Here is a 17,413-nt window from a genome sequence, read left to right on the forward strand (position 1 = left end):
CCACTGGCAAGAGGAGAACTGTAATTTTTTTTAAAATTTTGTCAGGCATAGACGCCTTTTATTAGCAGTGGACAGATAGGAAAGACAGTAGACTGAGGGGGGTGTGACATGCAGCAAAGGACCTCAGGCCGGGTTTCGAACACTGAATGCTTCCTTGAATTCAAGAACTTTCACCAAAAGACAGGGAGTGAGACAGCTGGGATGACTGAAGATGTGCTTCAAAACCAGGGGATAGATTTAGCAGAATGCAGAGGGCAGGGATATGACAACGGGGCAAACATGCCAGGTAAAGTCGAGGGAGTCCAAGCTCAAATACTAAAACAAAATAATCTAGCTACATTTTCACCTTGTGCATCCCACACCTTAAACCTTGTATGTGTGCATGCTGCAGAGTCAAGCAAAGAAGTTTCAACATTTTTTGGCTGCATCAATCACCTTTACACACTTGTTAGTTCCAATCCACAGCGATGGTCCATCTACAAAGAGAAAACAGGTTGCTTTGCATCGCCTCTCCGATACCCACTGGAGTGCCAGAATCAAAGCAGTTAAACCAGTAGCAAAGCACCTACCTTGTGTCATAGAGGCCCTTGACAACATACTCACAATGTGCAGTCTCACCAGTGAAGCCAGATCGGTAGCTTGGGCTGAAAAACTACTTCATGTCTTACAATACTGTTGTCCTCCTAACTGTCTGGCTGAGAGTATTGCAATTCCTTGAGGACAGGAATGCGATTCTCCAGTCAGGGAAAATGTCACTCGACACAGAGGCAGCTAATATCAGAAACTTAAAGGAAGAGATGCAGACTCTTAGAGATAGGTAAATGGCCTCATTTATATAGCGCTTTTCTCCAAAGCGCTTTACATCAATGACTGACATTCACCCATTCACACACACATACACATGCTGACGGCGGAGTCAACCACGCAGGGCGACAGCCAGCTCGTCAGGAGCAATTAGGTGAGGTGTCTTGCTCAGGGACACCAGGCACTCAGCTAGGAGGAGCCAGGGATCGAACCAGCCATCTGCTCTACCTCCTGAGCTAATGCCCCAATTTGGGAGTTTCTGCTGTCTGAGGCAACACTGATGCTGGGCAATTGGATGTTGCACCTCAATTTAGCATGGAACACTGTCGACAGAAGAAAAGGAAGAGATTCCATGATGAGACTTCTGAAGAGAAGATGACTGAGGACAGTGCAGCAACTGTGTGTTCAGTGTTTTTTACTGCAATGGACAAGATCATAAGCGACCTGGACACTAGGTTCCACACCACTGCAAATATAGTGGAAGAATTTTCTGCTGTTCTTAAAGTTGGGCAGATAAGTGTGGATAAGGTCCCTTTCTGTGTGCCAACCACTGATCAGGAAGTAATCAGGAGATCTTACACCTGAGTTCCAAAACAAAGTAAGACACCTGAACACTGTATATGCTGCCACTTTCCCCACCAACTTGTCCCGTCTTGGTCTCCTGAATGCAATTTATAAGATGCAGCTACAAAGCATTTTTGGAGAAGTGTGCATTGCTTTACGCATATGTTGCACACTGCCGGTGACTGTTGCAGGTGGTGAGAGAGCATTCAGTGAGCTAAAATAAAAAAAAACGATTTGAGGGCCACAATGTGCCAGGACAGGCTTTGTAATCTTGCGATGCTGTCCATTGAAAGTCAGTTGGCTAGGAAGCTGGACTTCCAAGATTTGATCTTTGCTAGTAAGAAGGCTAGGCGCTGGGCTCTTGGTGAGAGGGGATGAGAAACTGTTAAATAGCATGGCTGTACGGGAGAGTGGGGTAAGATGAGCCAGTTATTTCCGTGTGCAGCACTTCCAAGTGGGGTGTTTTTTATTAACCAAGTTCTGGGAGAATTGCAGTCAGTGTTATTTTTTCCTTATTGACTTTGTAATGAAAATTGAAATAAAAAACGTAGACATTGTTCAAGAAAGCACTGGCTTGTTATTGTTTCTAGTTCGTATGGGGTTTCATTTAATAATCTGCTACTTATTTTATTTGTTATTTGATGTATCAATTTATAAATTATATTCATGTCAATGATCAATTTATTTTAATTTAAAGAGTTATATATTTTCAGTTATGCATTGATGTTGTGAGATTTTTTTGAAAAAAATAAAATGTCATTTTCACCATAAAAGATGGCCTGTAGCAGATTTGTTTTCAGAATATAAGCTTTGCATCGCATAGAGAATTGTACTGCGATGTTGAACATTTGCACAGTGTTGTATTTTCACAGCTCAGTGTCAGTAAATATTGTAGGCCTTCAGTATTGGACTTCAAGATAGTTCCAAGCTTGTATGAGTAGAGTAATTTAAAGATATTTAAAGCTTAAATGGGTCAGTTGTGTTCTGGACGTCCCGTTACAGAAATGGCACTTGGTTGGCGTGGCTGGTGCCTGGTTGGCGGGCCCAGTGTGACATCTTTTCATGTGGCCCAAAATCCCTGGCGGCATCCCTGCATGTACATTAATAATTAATTAATAGAGGAAAATAAAAACAACCCTAGATTTATTTTCAGTACTATAGCCAGGCTGACAAAGAGTCACAGCTCTGCTGAGCCATGTATTCCTCGAGATCTTAATAGTTTTTAAATTCTAACCTTTAGAGACAAAATTACTCACATCTTGCCTTCAATCTGAACCACGTTACCCTCAAACTCAGGAATCTTCAGTGTTGGGCAAGTTACTCTAAAAAAGTAACTAGTTAAAGTACTAGTTACCTCTCCCAGAAAGTAACTAAAGTAGTTACTGAGTTACAAATTCTAAAAGTAACTAGTTACTTTGGAAAGTAACTATTGCGTTACTTTCAAATAATTTTTAACTACTGATGTGTCAAATAATTTGGACCCCATCTCCATCCCTCTTTGACGGAACTTAAAATACATGTGTGTTCAATTATTTATGATAAATCTGAGTATTATAATGAAATGCATACTCAATACATTACAAACAGAAATCCACAGTGCACAAATCTAAACAATTTTAACGTTGCTGTGGGAATGTGAGACTGGCATCCAATAAAATGTGATGGACTATGGTAGATATTATAATTACTATGCTTATAGAGTGGACTGATAAAAATAACACAATATCTTTTGGAATTTTTTATATTTATTGCACCACCAGTGTTTCCCCTAGAATTTTTTTCAGGCCCGGTGGTCCCCACCGAAAAAACCCTAAACAGACGAGACGTGTGGGATGGTGTATTGGTGCAGTTGGATTAAGTCAGGTGGCACAGCAAGCAGTCTGCAATTTTACAATTATTATATTTGCATTCAACATTTTTGTTCAACCAGAGTGTATTCAAGGTTTTCAAGGATTCAAGGAGAGAGTGACTTATTAAGGTGCCGGTTGATGGAAATGATCCAAAATTAGGGGCCGGAAAAATATGGCTGGAAAATGAGGAGCATCACATTAATAGCTACAGATACTGTAAAACACTATAACGACATATGAGTGCATATATTGTCTTATTTTATCAAGTAAAATATAAGTTATAGGTTTACTCAACAGCCTAATAGTTCATAGAAATTCAGGTATAAATAGGTTAACTCAGAGTTCCACAGCTTATCAAAAAACAATCCTTATTTTATTTACATAGGCTGCCTAGGGTGCGATCAGTTGCCCCAGGAGGGTCCCACCGCTTTGCATTCACACTGCTTCCAGCCCAAACGGGCTTTGGCCCGTTAAGCCCAAGTTCCCCCTAATTTACACTACAAAGAGTAAATATATTTATTATTTATTTTTGGTACATTGCTTAACAACCATTATTTAATTTTGCTTAGTTGTGACTTGTTGTGGTGCAGTGTTTCCCCTACCATTGTACAGGTTTGCCGTAAACCAGCTCTTAGTTAAGCTGCTAGCCCTAGACTGCTGGGGGATTTACTTATAGTGACACACTGAGCCTCTCTCTCTCTCTCTCTCTCTCTCTATCTCTGTATGTTCCCTGGAGTCCCTGTGCTTTCTCGCCTAGCAGGTCTCCCCGGACCGTGGTGGAACCTGATCCGGACCGCACCAATGCTGTGGTCTTGTTTGACTGTTACCACTTGTATTTTTAAGGCGGCTGACTATTGATTAAAGTAATTGACTAAAATTGGCATAGCTACTGTTACTAACTTGACTACTTGATTACTCCCGGGAGTCTGGCTATGCTTTCTGGTCCAGCAGAGTCCTTTGAGGTCCTGACCGATGCAGACTGCTAACTGCTGGAAACACCATATTGCTCCACCTGCCCACTGTGTCACTGCTCAACTACTACTGCTTTTTGGTCTATGGCGACATGGTTGGGATGAATCCATTTCAGCGTGGTTGCGCCTGCTGCCATGGACTACTACTGTTGATACTATCTATTCTGTTAATGCCACCACTACTGTTAATGCTACTGTGATACACCTGAATGTAAGGACAGGTTGATTTTGTTTATTCCTGGCTCGCGCAGGTTATTTAAATAAGTGTATGATTTTACATGTTACCGTATTAATGCCAACAATGTAATCGATGTTAATGTGGAAGGGGGGAACAAAAGTAAAGCGGAACCAAAGTGCAGGTATTGGTGCCCCACGGTGCCCCGCAGTGCCCACGGTGAGCGCCCCCTCCCTCTTCCCTCAGACCGAGACTCGGGGGAAGAAAATGGAGGTTCGCGCTCTCACTCATCGGTTCCATGATTCTGTTTTACAGGTCGGTACACGGTAAAACTGTTGAAAAAAACAGTTCCCCGCGAAAGCGTATAGTAGCGTACAATGGCGTTAATGAGCCAGCTGGCAGATTTTAATGTGTTTCGCCGAGATGAAGCGCTGATGTTTTAACTGCGAAAACGCTAGCTTCTGGAGACAATGGCGCTAGACGCCATTTAGCGTGTGTGTGTATTGTGTCTGCTATAGCGCGATTCTGAGTGCTGATGTCCTTACTCCCTGGCTGTCGTATTCCGGTTTTTGAGGTATCTGACATATAATAAACAGTGTTGGGCAAGTTACTTCAAAAGCGTAATGCATTATTTATTACTTGTTACTGTCATTTCAAAGTAATTAGTTACATTACAATATTACTGTCTTTGAATTGTAAGGCATTACACTACTTTTACATTACTTTTGCATTACATTTCGCCAAAATAAAAGGAAATATGGATTTTTTATTCTCAATAGATCTTCTTGTGTTCAATGCAGCTCATTACACAGCAGGATGTGATGTCTTTCGCTTCAAAATAAAAGAACGGAAAATGACTCGTATCCCGTTATTCGTTTAAAAAACGAGAAACAGAAAAACGACTCGTTAACTGATATTAGATATTGTGTTCATGAATGGGATTCGGGGATGAAATAACAGGGCCATTTTTCATTCCAGATTTGCCGTCCGTCTTTTTTAATGACCTTGAAGGCGCTGTTATGCTGCGAAATTACCTGAAAGCCTACCTGAGACATTTAGGGGGAGCTCTAAAACACTGTTCATTAACGCTCTGACAGCGTCTGACGCTCGCATTTTGAAATAAACCTACTGTTTTAAACTCGCACCAAAAGCGTTATGACGCGAACATAAAAGCGGTTCAAAACCGACGGGGAGAATCGGAGCCTCCGCCTTCGCCGCCGCCCCTCAGCTGTTGATCCTCGGTGTGCCGGGTCAGCTGCGCTCTGACCGACCGGGACCGGCTCCGTGAGTCGGTGTCCAGCTCATGGAGCCTGCTAACAACAGCGCTTAATTAACATAGTGTAGAGTCAGACGGACCGGCTTTCACACTTTTCCAAAAGTGGAGCGTATGCCCATCTCGCGATCGCGAATGTAGAGTCAATTGATTTCGGGTTTAAAATGCATTGTAACGCGCGTTACTGAGATTTGTACCAAGTAAAATATTACCAGGTTTTTTTTTGTAATGCCTTACATTACCGCGTTACAGCAAAACGTAATGCATTACAGTAATGCATTACTTTTGTAACGCGTTACTCCCAACACTGATAATAAATGGGTGTTTAAGTTAAAGAACACAACAGTTATGGTTTACAACTTAAAGAGAGTTACTCCTGGAGTTTTAAGGAGCTGTAATATTGTCCGGTCTGTGTTTAAAATGCATCATAAGCTTAACGGTTCTCCCTATGTGTATTGTGTTTCATGTTTTAAGCCTGGAGTAATTCCAGTATTGATTTAGGACCAAATAGTGGTTACGATCTACATTATTGCACTGATTTAATAGTGGATTTATTGTGTTAAAACAAATACATGTGTAAATATATATATATATATATATATATATATATATATATATATATATATATATATATATATATATATATATGATAAAAGCATGATCTATTTGATGGACAGAATTGAACTTAACAAAGAGTGATAATTATTTTTATAAATACATGATGATTTAGTGTGTTTGTGTGAGATGTTGCCTACTGATGTGTGAAAGAGAGGTAACTGAATTGATATGTATATTTAAATTAAGAAATGAACTTGATGTCACTGGGGAATGTTTTTGTGGAATGTTTTTGTACAATGATTGTGGAAGTTTGTAATAAAACAGACCGAGACTCGGGGAAGAAAATGGAGGTTCGCGCTCTCACTCATCGGTTCCATGATTCTGTTTTACAGGACTTCTTCTAGAAAAGTGAGAGTAGTGGATCCCGAGAGAAAAAAAAAAATGTGTTACTCCGGTGGATCAGACTTGAAACCCATAACACTACTACTACTATACTACTACCAACACCAAATGCAGTTGGAACCCAAGGGCCTCGGCTGCACCAGATTTCTGCCTAAAAGCCTATTAAGGCAGTTTTTTCTCGCCACTGTGGCTGTAACGCTTAATCCTGGGTGATGTTGGAACTTTGAAATTGTATTCACTCTGAAAATCTTGAGCGTATTCTCATCCTGCTCAATGTGTTCAGTGTCCTGAGATGAATTCTGTTGTGACATGACACTATAAATAAAATTAAATTGCACAGCCTCCACCTTGGGTCCTGTCTGGTGAGGCAGAAATTGATCTTATTGATCAGCACCTGTCCATTTGCTGCCATGATTAGTGCCTTTGTGCTGTCCTTCTGACCAACCTCTAAAGCCATTGGTATGATATCAGCCTCTTCTGTCTGTGGTACATGCCGTGAGGAGGCTTGACCTTCCATGATGCACCCCCTCCTCCTCATCGGGTTTGTGCTGTCTGACACAATCACTTGCTGATGTGGTCCCTGGTCTTGGTCGATTTGTCCTGGATAGTGGCTTACTAGTCTTCGGCCTCCCTGCGTCTGCTTAGTAAACAATCTCAGAGTGCTGGACTAAGGGTATAACCCTCCATGCATGGTGAGGAGCTTTCTTGTCTTGACATCAGTGGCCTTTATCTCTTCCTTTGGCCAGGTTATCATACCAGTCAGATATCTGAATTTTTGTGGCATCCTTATGGTTTCCATTTGCTTGCAGGATTCCAAAATACTTGTAGCTGTCCTGGACATCTGCTATGTTGCCTTCTGGTAATTCAACCGCTTCAGTTGTGATCATCTTGCCTCTCTTGGATACCATCCAACCACACTTATCTAGCCCAAATTACAGTCCAAAGTCGTTGCTGTAGTTCTTGGTGATATATATATTATTGACTTGATGTCAGGCTTATTCCTAGCATACAGCTTAATGTCATCCATGTAGAGGAGGTGGCTGATTATTACTCCACTTCAGAACTGGTATCCGTAGCCACTCTTAGTCATTACCTGGTTGAGGGGGTTCAGGCCTATGTAGAACATCAGAGGGGACAGAGCATATACCACACTTGATGGTAACTTGTGCAATTGACTTTGAGGTCGCATCTAGATTTGTCTTCCACAGCAACATTGAGTTCTTCATGAAGGCTCTTGTGTCCTGTTATTTTTGTACAGTTCCAAGTATTGCAGTAGCCATGTGTGTGGTATTGAGAAGGGGTGTGACGAGATTAAAGTCGACGATATTTCTCGTCGCGTTAAAAATCTGTCTCGCGAGATTTGTGAGCTATACATAGCTGAGGTTTTACAGACAGCTGTTACTGACTGGGAGCTTAAAAAACCCAACCACGGCATCGCTTATTGTTACCGACAATGCACGTAATATGGACGTGGCCGCATTGAAGTCGCACATCTGTTTCGCACACACTATAAATCTTGCAACCCAAGCTGGCTTCGGTGTTCCCCACGTCGCTCGTTTACTCGGGCGGGTGAGACGTGTGACTGCTTTTTTTCATCGTAGTTCAGCGGCTACCGCGGTGAAAATGTCCAAGCAGAAACGGCTACAATTACCATCACACAAGTTAATGACGGGCACGTTGGATATGCTGGCTCGTTACCTTGAGTAGCAAGCTGCCATAGCAGCATCACCAGCCCAGAGATAAGACAAAACTCCCGAAGCATTGATACACTTGACAGCTGCGATGTCAGAGATGCTGAAGATGCTGTAGTTGCAGCATGTTGTTCATGACATACTTGGTCAGGCTCCGTTTGCACTATTTGCACTTTGTATTGACAAAGTAGAACTTTGATTTGGTTTTGCACATATTTACACTTGGGAAAAAGAAATATTTAATTATATAAATTTTATTTTAACTTTTATAAATTTTAGTTTTACCAGTAGTAGGGTTGTAAACGATAAACCAATGCGACCGGATATTCGGTTCAACAAGTGAGAGATACAGCTGCATCGGTAGCAGCCTCCTCAATCGATACGAATTATCCTAGATGAATCGGTTACAGAGTCATGGATCCGGTATCGCGAGACTTTGAAGCGGTTGGCGGCATTACACCAGCATCTCTAAAACAACGCGAGAGCTGAAGCTGCCCGCGAAACGCCATAGCTGGCTAGCTTGTATGAGTTATAAACAAGGGACAACACGGAACATGGAGGAGGTGGAGGTGGAGAGGCGGGCGCAGCACAGGTAGGCGGCTGCGATGCTGCCGTGTGACCGCAGGCACTCCACGACCGTACGTGAGAGATGGATGGCTTTGAATGTCAATCACTTGTGTCTCAACTTGCGCCACAAGAGGCGGGCGCAGCACGGGTAGCGTCCACGACACTGTCCTGTGACCGCCATCCAACGATTCAGCCAGACTTTTTTTTGGTCTATGTCTAAAAATAAATACATTCATGTGATTTTGTTGTTCTGTTTTTTTTTTGGTTTTTTTTGCCAGTGCCATACAGCCACAATGCTTGGGGATATGTGGTGTTTTACATATTTGAAAAGAAACTATTGTACTGTCACTTTCATAGAATCGGCTTCTTTATTTTATAAAATATCTACAACAAATATTAACCATAGAATCGAATCGTATCGTTCTTACACTGTATGGAATCGATTCGAATCGAATCGGTCTGTAATAAAAGGATATCGTTTTTTAATCGAATCATAACCTGTGTATCTAGATGCATATCGAACCGTTTATCACAAAGAGATGTGCAACCCTAACCAGTAGCTGGTGTTTGGCTCCTCTGGTGTTACTACCAACTCCTTTCTGGGCCCTGCTCATGTAGTGATCCATGTTCCTACTGATCTTAGACACAATGATTCCTGCCAGCAGCTTCCATGTTGTGCAAGTGCAGGTTATTGGTCAGTTGTCGGAAGACATTGCCCCCTTCTGGGGGGTTCTTCATGATCATGACGTGCTGCCCAGCTCTTCATATTGTAGGGACCTCACCATCAGTACTGCACAGAGCCTTCACATGCGGTCAGAACAAAGGGAAAAAAGGGGATAAAGAACTACAACAGCCATTTTGGTTTCACTTACAACTGGTGCCCTATTGGCTGACAACCACAGGTACCCCAGGGGGTCCCCGGGAGCAGCCGTGCGGTATAAAACCCGGCGCTGCCTTAAAAACTTTCTCTTCCATTGCAACACGACGTTGCAACAGGAGGTGAGCTCCTCCACCGCAGCACACCACAGGAGGCAAACTTTTAACGTCTGCAGCGTTTCCTTTGTCTTAGGCCACAGTCTTTTCCCCAAACTCGCTGGACCAGAGACAGACTGTTTTCCCTCCTTTTTCCGCGACTCGCCTTTTTCTTTTATTATTCCGGATCCTGAGAAGATCGCCACAACCGCGCGATTCTTTGTTTGCCTGCAGAGGAGGAACACAAACGGTTCCTTTATCCCAGCTTCCCCAGCAATAAGGATAACTGCTATGACCCGCTCTTGTCTGAAGTCAGCTGACTAAATCGCCAAGCCGCGCAATTTTATTGTTGCCTGCCGAAGAAGAAACACGAACTGTTTTCTTCATTCAAATTGATCAGCGAGAAGGGTAACTGCTACGCTCCGCTCTCGTCTGGACTCAACCAACTCGTCGCATCCCCCGCTGCCGCCGAGGAACCACAGCCCGCCGGCGCATCAAGAAGCACCGCCGCCGCACAAGACGGACTTACACACATTGACAAAGTAAGGGGCTATTTGTCTGGGCAGAGACATAAGTTTGATAGTGTAGGATATGCTTGTAATTCTTGTTAACATGTTTTAAGTTTTGATCACGGACCGCAGAGTCCGTTGCTTTCTGTGTTGTTGTATTCGAATGCTGTTTGTGTACCCACGCCGCTGGGTTTTATTTCGGTAACAGTGTGTGTCCAACCTCGGACCCATTCAAGAGCTCAGTAAGTGATCTACCATCAGTTAAAGGACCGGGGTCCCGCCGAACGAACGCCAGTTCATTCACAAGCTCCCGTGTGATGGTAATAGCTTACTGATCCTTTGTACGCACACACACACTCCACGTGTGTCCCTTCCTTTGTTTAGCTTAGCTTTGTGTGTTAGGTAGTTAGGTATAAAGCTTTGTTAATTGCAGTGTTATTGATTGTGATCATTATTACTGATTTTAATAAATCTTATTATATTATAACTAGCGGTCTCTTGTGCTTGTCGTGTATATGTCACTGGATAACAGTAGGTTGTGAAGGCTAGTGCTCGAATTTCACGCCTTTTTAATTGTTCGATTGTTTTTATACTTCTATGCCAATGATCACGATGATTGGCATGTGACTATAAAACCCTTTATATTGACATTAGTACAGTTTTGGTTATCTTTTCCCTGATCCCAGGGTGGTGCCCCATATATTTATGATTATATCATAATAATATATTAAATACAATAACTAGTATCTATAATCATATTGACATTAATAATTATCTGTTGATAACCAAATCTGCTCCTGCTACATCCCCAACAATAGCCGCCACCATTTTTCTGATGTCTGTGGGGCTTAAAATATTCTGGCACCATGCCGGATTTCCAGTTTATGCCGTTTGGCTGCAAAAAAAATAAATCTTATATTTAAAAAAAATATCACTTACGAGTTCAGCCGTAAGTCAGACCTGTTCCAGGTGCATGTTGGACTCCGGCAGGGCTGCCCTTTGTCACCGGTTCTGTTAATTATTTTTATGGACAGGATTTCTAGGCGCAGCCGTGGGCCGGAGGGGATCTGGTTCGGGAGCCACTGGATTTCATCCCTGCTTTTTGCGGACGATGTGGTCTTGTTGGCTCCTTCGAGCCAGGACCTCCAGCATGTCCTGGGGCGGTTTGCAGCCGAGTGTGAAGCAGCCGGGATGAGGATTAGCACCTCCAAATCTGAGGCCATGGTTCTCGACCGGAAAAGGGTGGCTTGCTCCCTCCAGGTCGGGGGGGAGTTCCTGCCTCAAGTGGAGGAGTTTAAGTATCTTGGGGTCTTGTTCACGAGTGAGGGAAGGATGGAACGTGAGATTGACAGGCGGATCGGTGCAGCGGCTGCAGTAATGCGGTCGTTGTATCGGTCCGTCGTGGTAAAGAGAGAGCTGAGCCGAAAGGCGAAGCTCTCAATTTACCGGTCAATCTACGTTCAACTTCCTACCCTCACCTATGGTCATGAACTTTGGGTCATGACCGAAAGAATAAGATCCCGGATACAAGCGGCCGAAATGAGCTTCCTCCGCAGGGTGAGGAGCTCCGTCACACGGGATGAGCTCGGAGTAGAGGCGCTGCTCCTCCACATCGAGAGGAGCCAGTTGAGGTGGCTCGGGCATCTGTATCGGATGCCCCCTGGACGCCTCCCTCGGGAGGTGTTCCAGGCATGCCCCACCGGGAGGAGACCCCGAGGAAGACCCAGGACACGCTGGAGTGACTATGTCACCCGGCTGGCCTGGGAACGCCTTGGGGTCCTCCCGGAGGAGCTGGGGGAAGTGTCCGGGGAGAGGGAAGTCTGGGCGTCCCTGCTCAGGCAGCTGCCCCCGCGACCCGGTCCCGGATAAGCGGAAGAAAATGGATGGATGGATGGATGGATGGAGTTCATGAGTTTGTCTGCCAATGATATGAGAGCAACACATCTCTCCCTCGCTCAAACCAACATAATTAGCCAATCAGAAGTAGAATGGGGCAGGTCATGGAAAAATGGGCTTCAACCGAGTTCTGCATAGATGGTCGTCTGCCTGAGCAGAAACAGTATGATGGAGAGTCAATTCATGAATCCAACCGCTGTTCAATTCATGCAAAACAATTGCCTAAGACAAAATTGTCTATATCTAAGCAGCATGCCAGCTATTTGAACACACATGGGATAACACCAGAGTTTAAAAGACTTGTTTCGGAAAAGCTCAAAAATGGCATGTTTTCCTTAAAGCTGGGGTATGTAATGTTGGAAAGCTAACAAGAGAGCTAGCAAGATTTGAAAATAGCACCTCCTCCTGCCTCCTCTAAGTTCCCCCCCCCTCCCGTCAGTGAGTCCGTCCAAGCTGATTCTTCCGGCATCAGCGAGACGTGAAGGCTGTGCACTCGCGCTTAGGCGGGGAGGGCGGGTGCAGAACTGGACATGAAGGCATCTGATTGTTTTTTACTCTGACCAATCCGCGCCCTTCGGTGCGGGGGGCGCAGATTGGTTGTTTGTTTTCTCAGTCCCACGGCGGCCACAGAGCTCTGTTTAATTCCGTTCCTTTTCCTGATGACATAATGTACTGATCCCTCTGAAATTAGATGGGCCATTTCACCCAGTATAACAAAAAGTGTTTCTGAACAGGATTACATACCCAATCTTTAAATATCAACAAAGCCACTAACCAGAACATAGACAAAGTTTGTCTTATATGAAGAAAATGCAGTAATACTTAACACCTGGCAATCAGGAAAATTAATATAGCCAATGTCTCAGCACTTATGCTGGAATTGAAAGATGTCCTGCAATCATATGGTTTGGGACTACAACAGGTCACCAGTATACTACTGGACATTCATGAGTAGAAAGAAGACTGGACTTGAGACACAAGCCAGGAAGGAGAACCCTTGCCCCCTAGACATATCTGAAGACACTGTCCATAATGGTCTCCAATGCCGCAAAGGCCCTCATGAGCCCATTCAGCGCAGATGTTCCTGCTCTGATGTTTATTATGACATTGAGAAGTCACCGAAACAGAAGGAGATTTTTTCAGTGTCTGCTCCATCTTCTGCCGAAGAGCTTAATCAGACCTATCAATAGCAGATTTCTGCAGATGCTGAAGGTATGCAACAGGCTGAATGAACTGCTGGATGTGCTAATGGTGCACTACTACCATGTGCTGGGTCCAGATGTCGAACATAAATACAGGTAATACAAATCATGCAATCTATACCAATTTATGTTAAGTATTTTTAATTGCATTGCATTGTGTGTGGCCTACAATGCTGTATGTAGTGATGTACAGCCTTTTAATTCACATATTTCAGTGTTTAGGTTTTATTTAGGAGGGAGCAAATCAACACTGAAACAGTGTCCTTATATGTATGTCTTGTGTGTATGTATGTATGCTCTGTGTGGGCATGCGCCTGTGTGTGCGTGTGTTTGCAGAAAGCTACTTAACCATGCCACTATTGTTGAAACATGCAGTAGGATTGTTCTTTGTACTGATAGTGATATACTGTTGCACTTTCTTCCAATAAATGTAATTGTATGTCACTTTGGATGTATGTATGTCTGCTAAATGCCCTTAATGTAAATGTAAATGTTCTTTAAATGTAGCTATTGTGTGGCACATTTTAACATTGGTGTTCAGTAGTCAAAAGCAGACTGGAACAAAATAAAGCAGATAAGGGATTTTCTGGTGTAGAAAAATGACAAACAGTAATGAATAAGCTATTGCTATGCACAAGACCAAAAGTAAAGTAATGTTGTGGTGCACACTGTACTTGTGCCAATGTAGTAGCAGCTCTTGTGCATTTTGCACTTGAAGAGCTCCAGTCCCATAATGGAATAAATGGTGACCATGAAGAGGACCAGTAGGGTGATGTGAAAAAGAGGCAGCATGGACTTCAGGATGGAGTTCATCACCACTTGTAGACCTGTGGAAAACATTAAGAAATCAAATCAACATTCCTAAAAAAAAAATCTGCATTGTCATGTGTGATACTCTTTTATGGTTTATAACTTAAAATCAATATTATACTTATATTATACTACTTGGAATACAATTACCATGTTCATAACATTTTGTTGAAATCATTAAATTGTCCAGAGTATGTGATTTTACTGCAGACCAGTTACTCACTGGGGACTCCGGATACCAGTCTCAGAGGACGGAGGACTCTGAATGCCCGCAGAGCTTTCATGTCAAAGCCACCACCTTTTTCACCCACCGGAGCCTCCACCCCACTGATGTGGTTAATTGCATCCACAACCACAGTGAACAAGCTGAAAATATCAAACCACAAAAATATGCCCTTGTTGTTTGGAACATTTAAATCTTCTCGCAATACAGTGAAATGCTGTGTTCTTTTCAAGCGCAGTGAATTTTTGCTTTGACTACAGGATCACTTGTGTTTATTCGCGTCAGTCGTTCTCGACAAGCAGATGAGCAGACAATGACAATAGGCTCGTTCGAGATGAGCCAGGTCTGCCCAGAGTCGATCACGATAAATGCCTGGTAGATTAATGTCCGACTTGATCCCGGCTTGCTCTGATATCATGCATGCTTGGGCAATTATAACCTCAGTTTTTGGAGCATTGGGAAATACCTGTCTTTTGCCTCATATAACAGCTGATTGGCTCTAAGTTGTTAAAACAAACACCATGTTTAGTAATAAATGCAAATTTTAAGTGTGAGTCTAATATTTGATGCTAGATTGGCAGGGTGTTTTCACATATAGTCCTCTTTAAACGAACCAAACTCAGTCTCCTTAAAGTGGACCAAAAAGTGGACCAGTAGAAGAAGGACTCAGTTCTATTTGTGTTCACATTGTCGGTTCATTTGAAAGAGGACTACCTTCTGGTCCATCTCAGCTCTGATGGGGCCTTAGTCCTGTTCCTGTTAATTATTTCCCCTTCAATTATGTTAAGTGTCGTTTCCACACAGAAAGAACTATTTAGCTTTTTCTCATTCATTCCCTCTAAAATATCTATTTTATATTCATGTGAAAACATGTCCTTCAAAAATATCACCCAATGCTATTTGTTACTGAATAGAGTCTGACACCATCATAATGTAACTCAATGCGACCTTCGTGAACGTGGTCAGCTGTTTGCAGTTCGTTATTTATCCAATCAGTACTCCGGCATCTCCTGACAACACTTATTTGCTGCATGTTATTTTGCTTGCATATTCACAATATGGATCGGCAACGATAAAGAGTTAAAGTCAGTATTCAGATTTCATATTTTTCTTGAATGAATTGGTGACTGATATGATGGTCAAAGCGAGCCTGCAGCACGTGGATGTGGGGACTTGAAAAGAGATCCTAAAGAAACTAAGTGCTCATTAAAATAATTAAGAATGGCAGGATTGTCAGATAGATTATTTGCATCTTTTACAATGCAAGCATGAAAACTGGGATTAAACATCAGGGTTATTCCACCAAATATTGATTCATGAACTCTTCACATGAAGTGTGGCAAGTGACGTCTCTCTCTGAAGCTACGAGTGTTGGGTCTCTGTGTGTTGGGTACCAGGATGTAACGTTACTATAACAAAAGGTCTCACTGTGTTTTGGGTACCAGGATGTAAAAAAATGGCCTCATTTATATAGCGCTTTTCTCCAAAGCGCTTTACATTAATACTGACATTCACCCATTCATTCACACATTCACACACCGACAGCGTAGTCAACCACGCAGGGCGACAGCCAGCTCGTCAGGAGCAATTGGGGTGAGGTGTCTTGCTCAGGGACACCAGGTACTCAGCTAGGAGGAGCCGGGGATGTAATGTTACTATAACAACAGGTCTCTCTGTGTGTTCGGTACCAGGATGTAACGTTACTCACACTAACAACAGGTCTCTCTCTGTGTGTTCAGATTCTGATTGGTCAACTGCAGTAGAAGTTTTGCTTCTCACAGGCAGACCAGCAGACCAGGTTGGAATCTCCAACAAAGCTGGCTGTTGGAGTCTGTTTCAGCCTACAAGGAATGGCTAAAGAGACCCAGCTCAGATGGTCTCCCCTTTTCAAGACACAAGATCACATCTAGTTGAGATGCAGAGCTCACTTGAAACTCCTCTCCACACAAAGGAACTTCCTTCACAAGAATGTGTTTGTTAATGTTGTATAAGAATGAATGATATCAACCTTTTCTCTGCAAAGAATTCACAAATCCTTCAACTGTTTGTACTCATATGTTGATGATGACATCAGAGTGAAGGTGTCACTGGACATCCTCAAGAGAATGTCCCCACTTACCCCGGAGGATCATGAGCTGTCCAGCTTGAAGTCAGAGCTTCACTCCATTGCGACCCTCATGGATGATGTCCTCCAGCACCAATCCTCGCTCCTCGCCCGGGTGGAAGCGTTGCAGCAGGATGGTTCCAGCTCAGACAATGCCGTCCACTGCAAATCGGATGCTCCCTCTTCCTCCTGGGCGGGTCTCTCTCCCCTTGTTTTCCCCCAACTCGGAAGTATGTGACGACGATCTCATCCCGCTGTCCAACTTCTTCACCCCACTAGAGAAGTTAACGGAGCTACCAGCTACATGCTCACACACCGCTCCGGAGCAATCAGCCCTGCCAATCTACAGACACAGAAAGCATTGCATCCCTCCAACTAGCCCACTGATATCCCAGGGTAAACATCCACGGTGCTCATCCCCTTCATTGATATCCTTCTCAGAAAACTGGCCTCCTCTCCCAGCCCCGCAGCCATCGCTTCCACGGCATAACTGGTCCTGTGTTTCTGTTACCTCGATCTGGACCTACACGGTGATGACCTAATTGCCCAATTGCTAGTATCAGATGCAAAGGTCTTTTTGGAAACCCTAGCAGCAGCAGCAGCAGCAGCTGAGCAGCGCAGAGACAAGACAAGCAGAGACAAGTTTTCGTGATAACTTGTTCTAGAAATAAAAGTGAGACAATGCTGAGACAATCTAAAAACAACCCCAGGTGTGAAGAGAGCCCTGAAGATGATTCTAAGTGGGTCTCATTGAACTCATTGAACGAAAGCCTGGTGGCAATGAAAGAAGAACTGATGGCGGAGCTGTTAGATATGAAGAAAAAGATGGAACCTCTCCAAAA

General features: G+C 43.4%; 1 protein-coding gene across 1 annotated transcript in view; it reads right to left on the bottom strand.

The window, feature by feature from the left end:
* The window catches only part of cacna1sa (calcium channel, voltage-dependent, L type, alpha 1S subunit, a), a 95,922-nt gene that overhangs the window by 59,785 nt on the left and 18,724 nt on the right, over window positions 1-17,413 (bottom strand). Inside the window, exons 4-5 of the mRNA XM_084025240.1 lie at window positions 14,468-14,610; window positions 14,109-14,261 (exon numbers count right to left, since the gene is read on the bottom strand). Coding sequence (XP_083881366.1) covers window positions 14,109-14,261; window positions 14,468-14,610 — 296 coding nt within the window. The remainder of the gene's footprint in view (window positions 1-14,108; window positions 14,262-14,467; window positions 14,611-17,413) is intronic.

The sequence above is a fragment of the Eutrigla gurnardus genome (assembly GCF_963514095.1).
Source record: "Eutrigla gurnardus genome assembly, chromosome: 2".
NCBI classification, from domain to species: domain Eukaryota; kingdom Metazoa; phylum Chordata; class Actinopteri; order Perciformes; family Triglidae; genus Eutrigla; species Eutrigla gurnardus.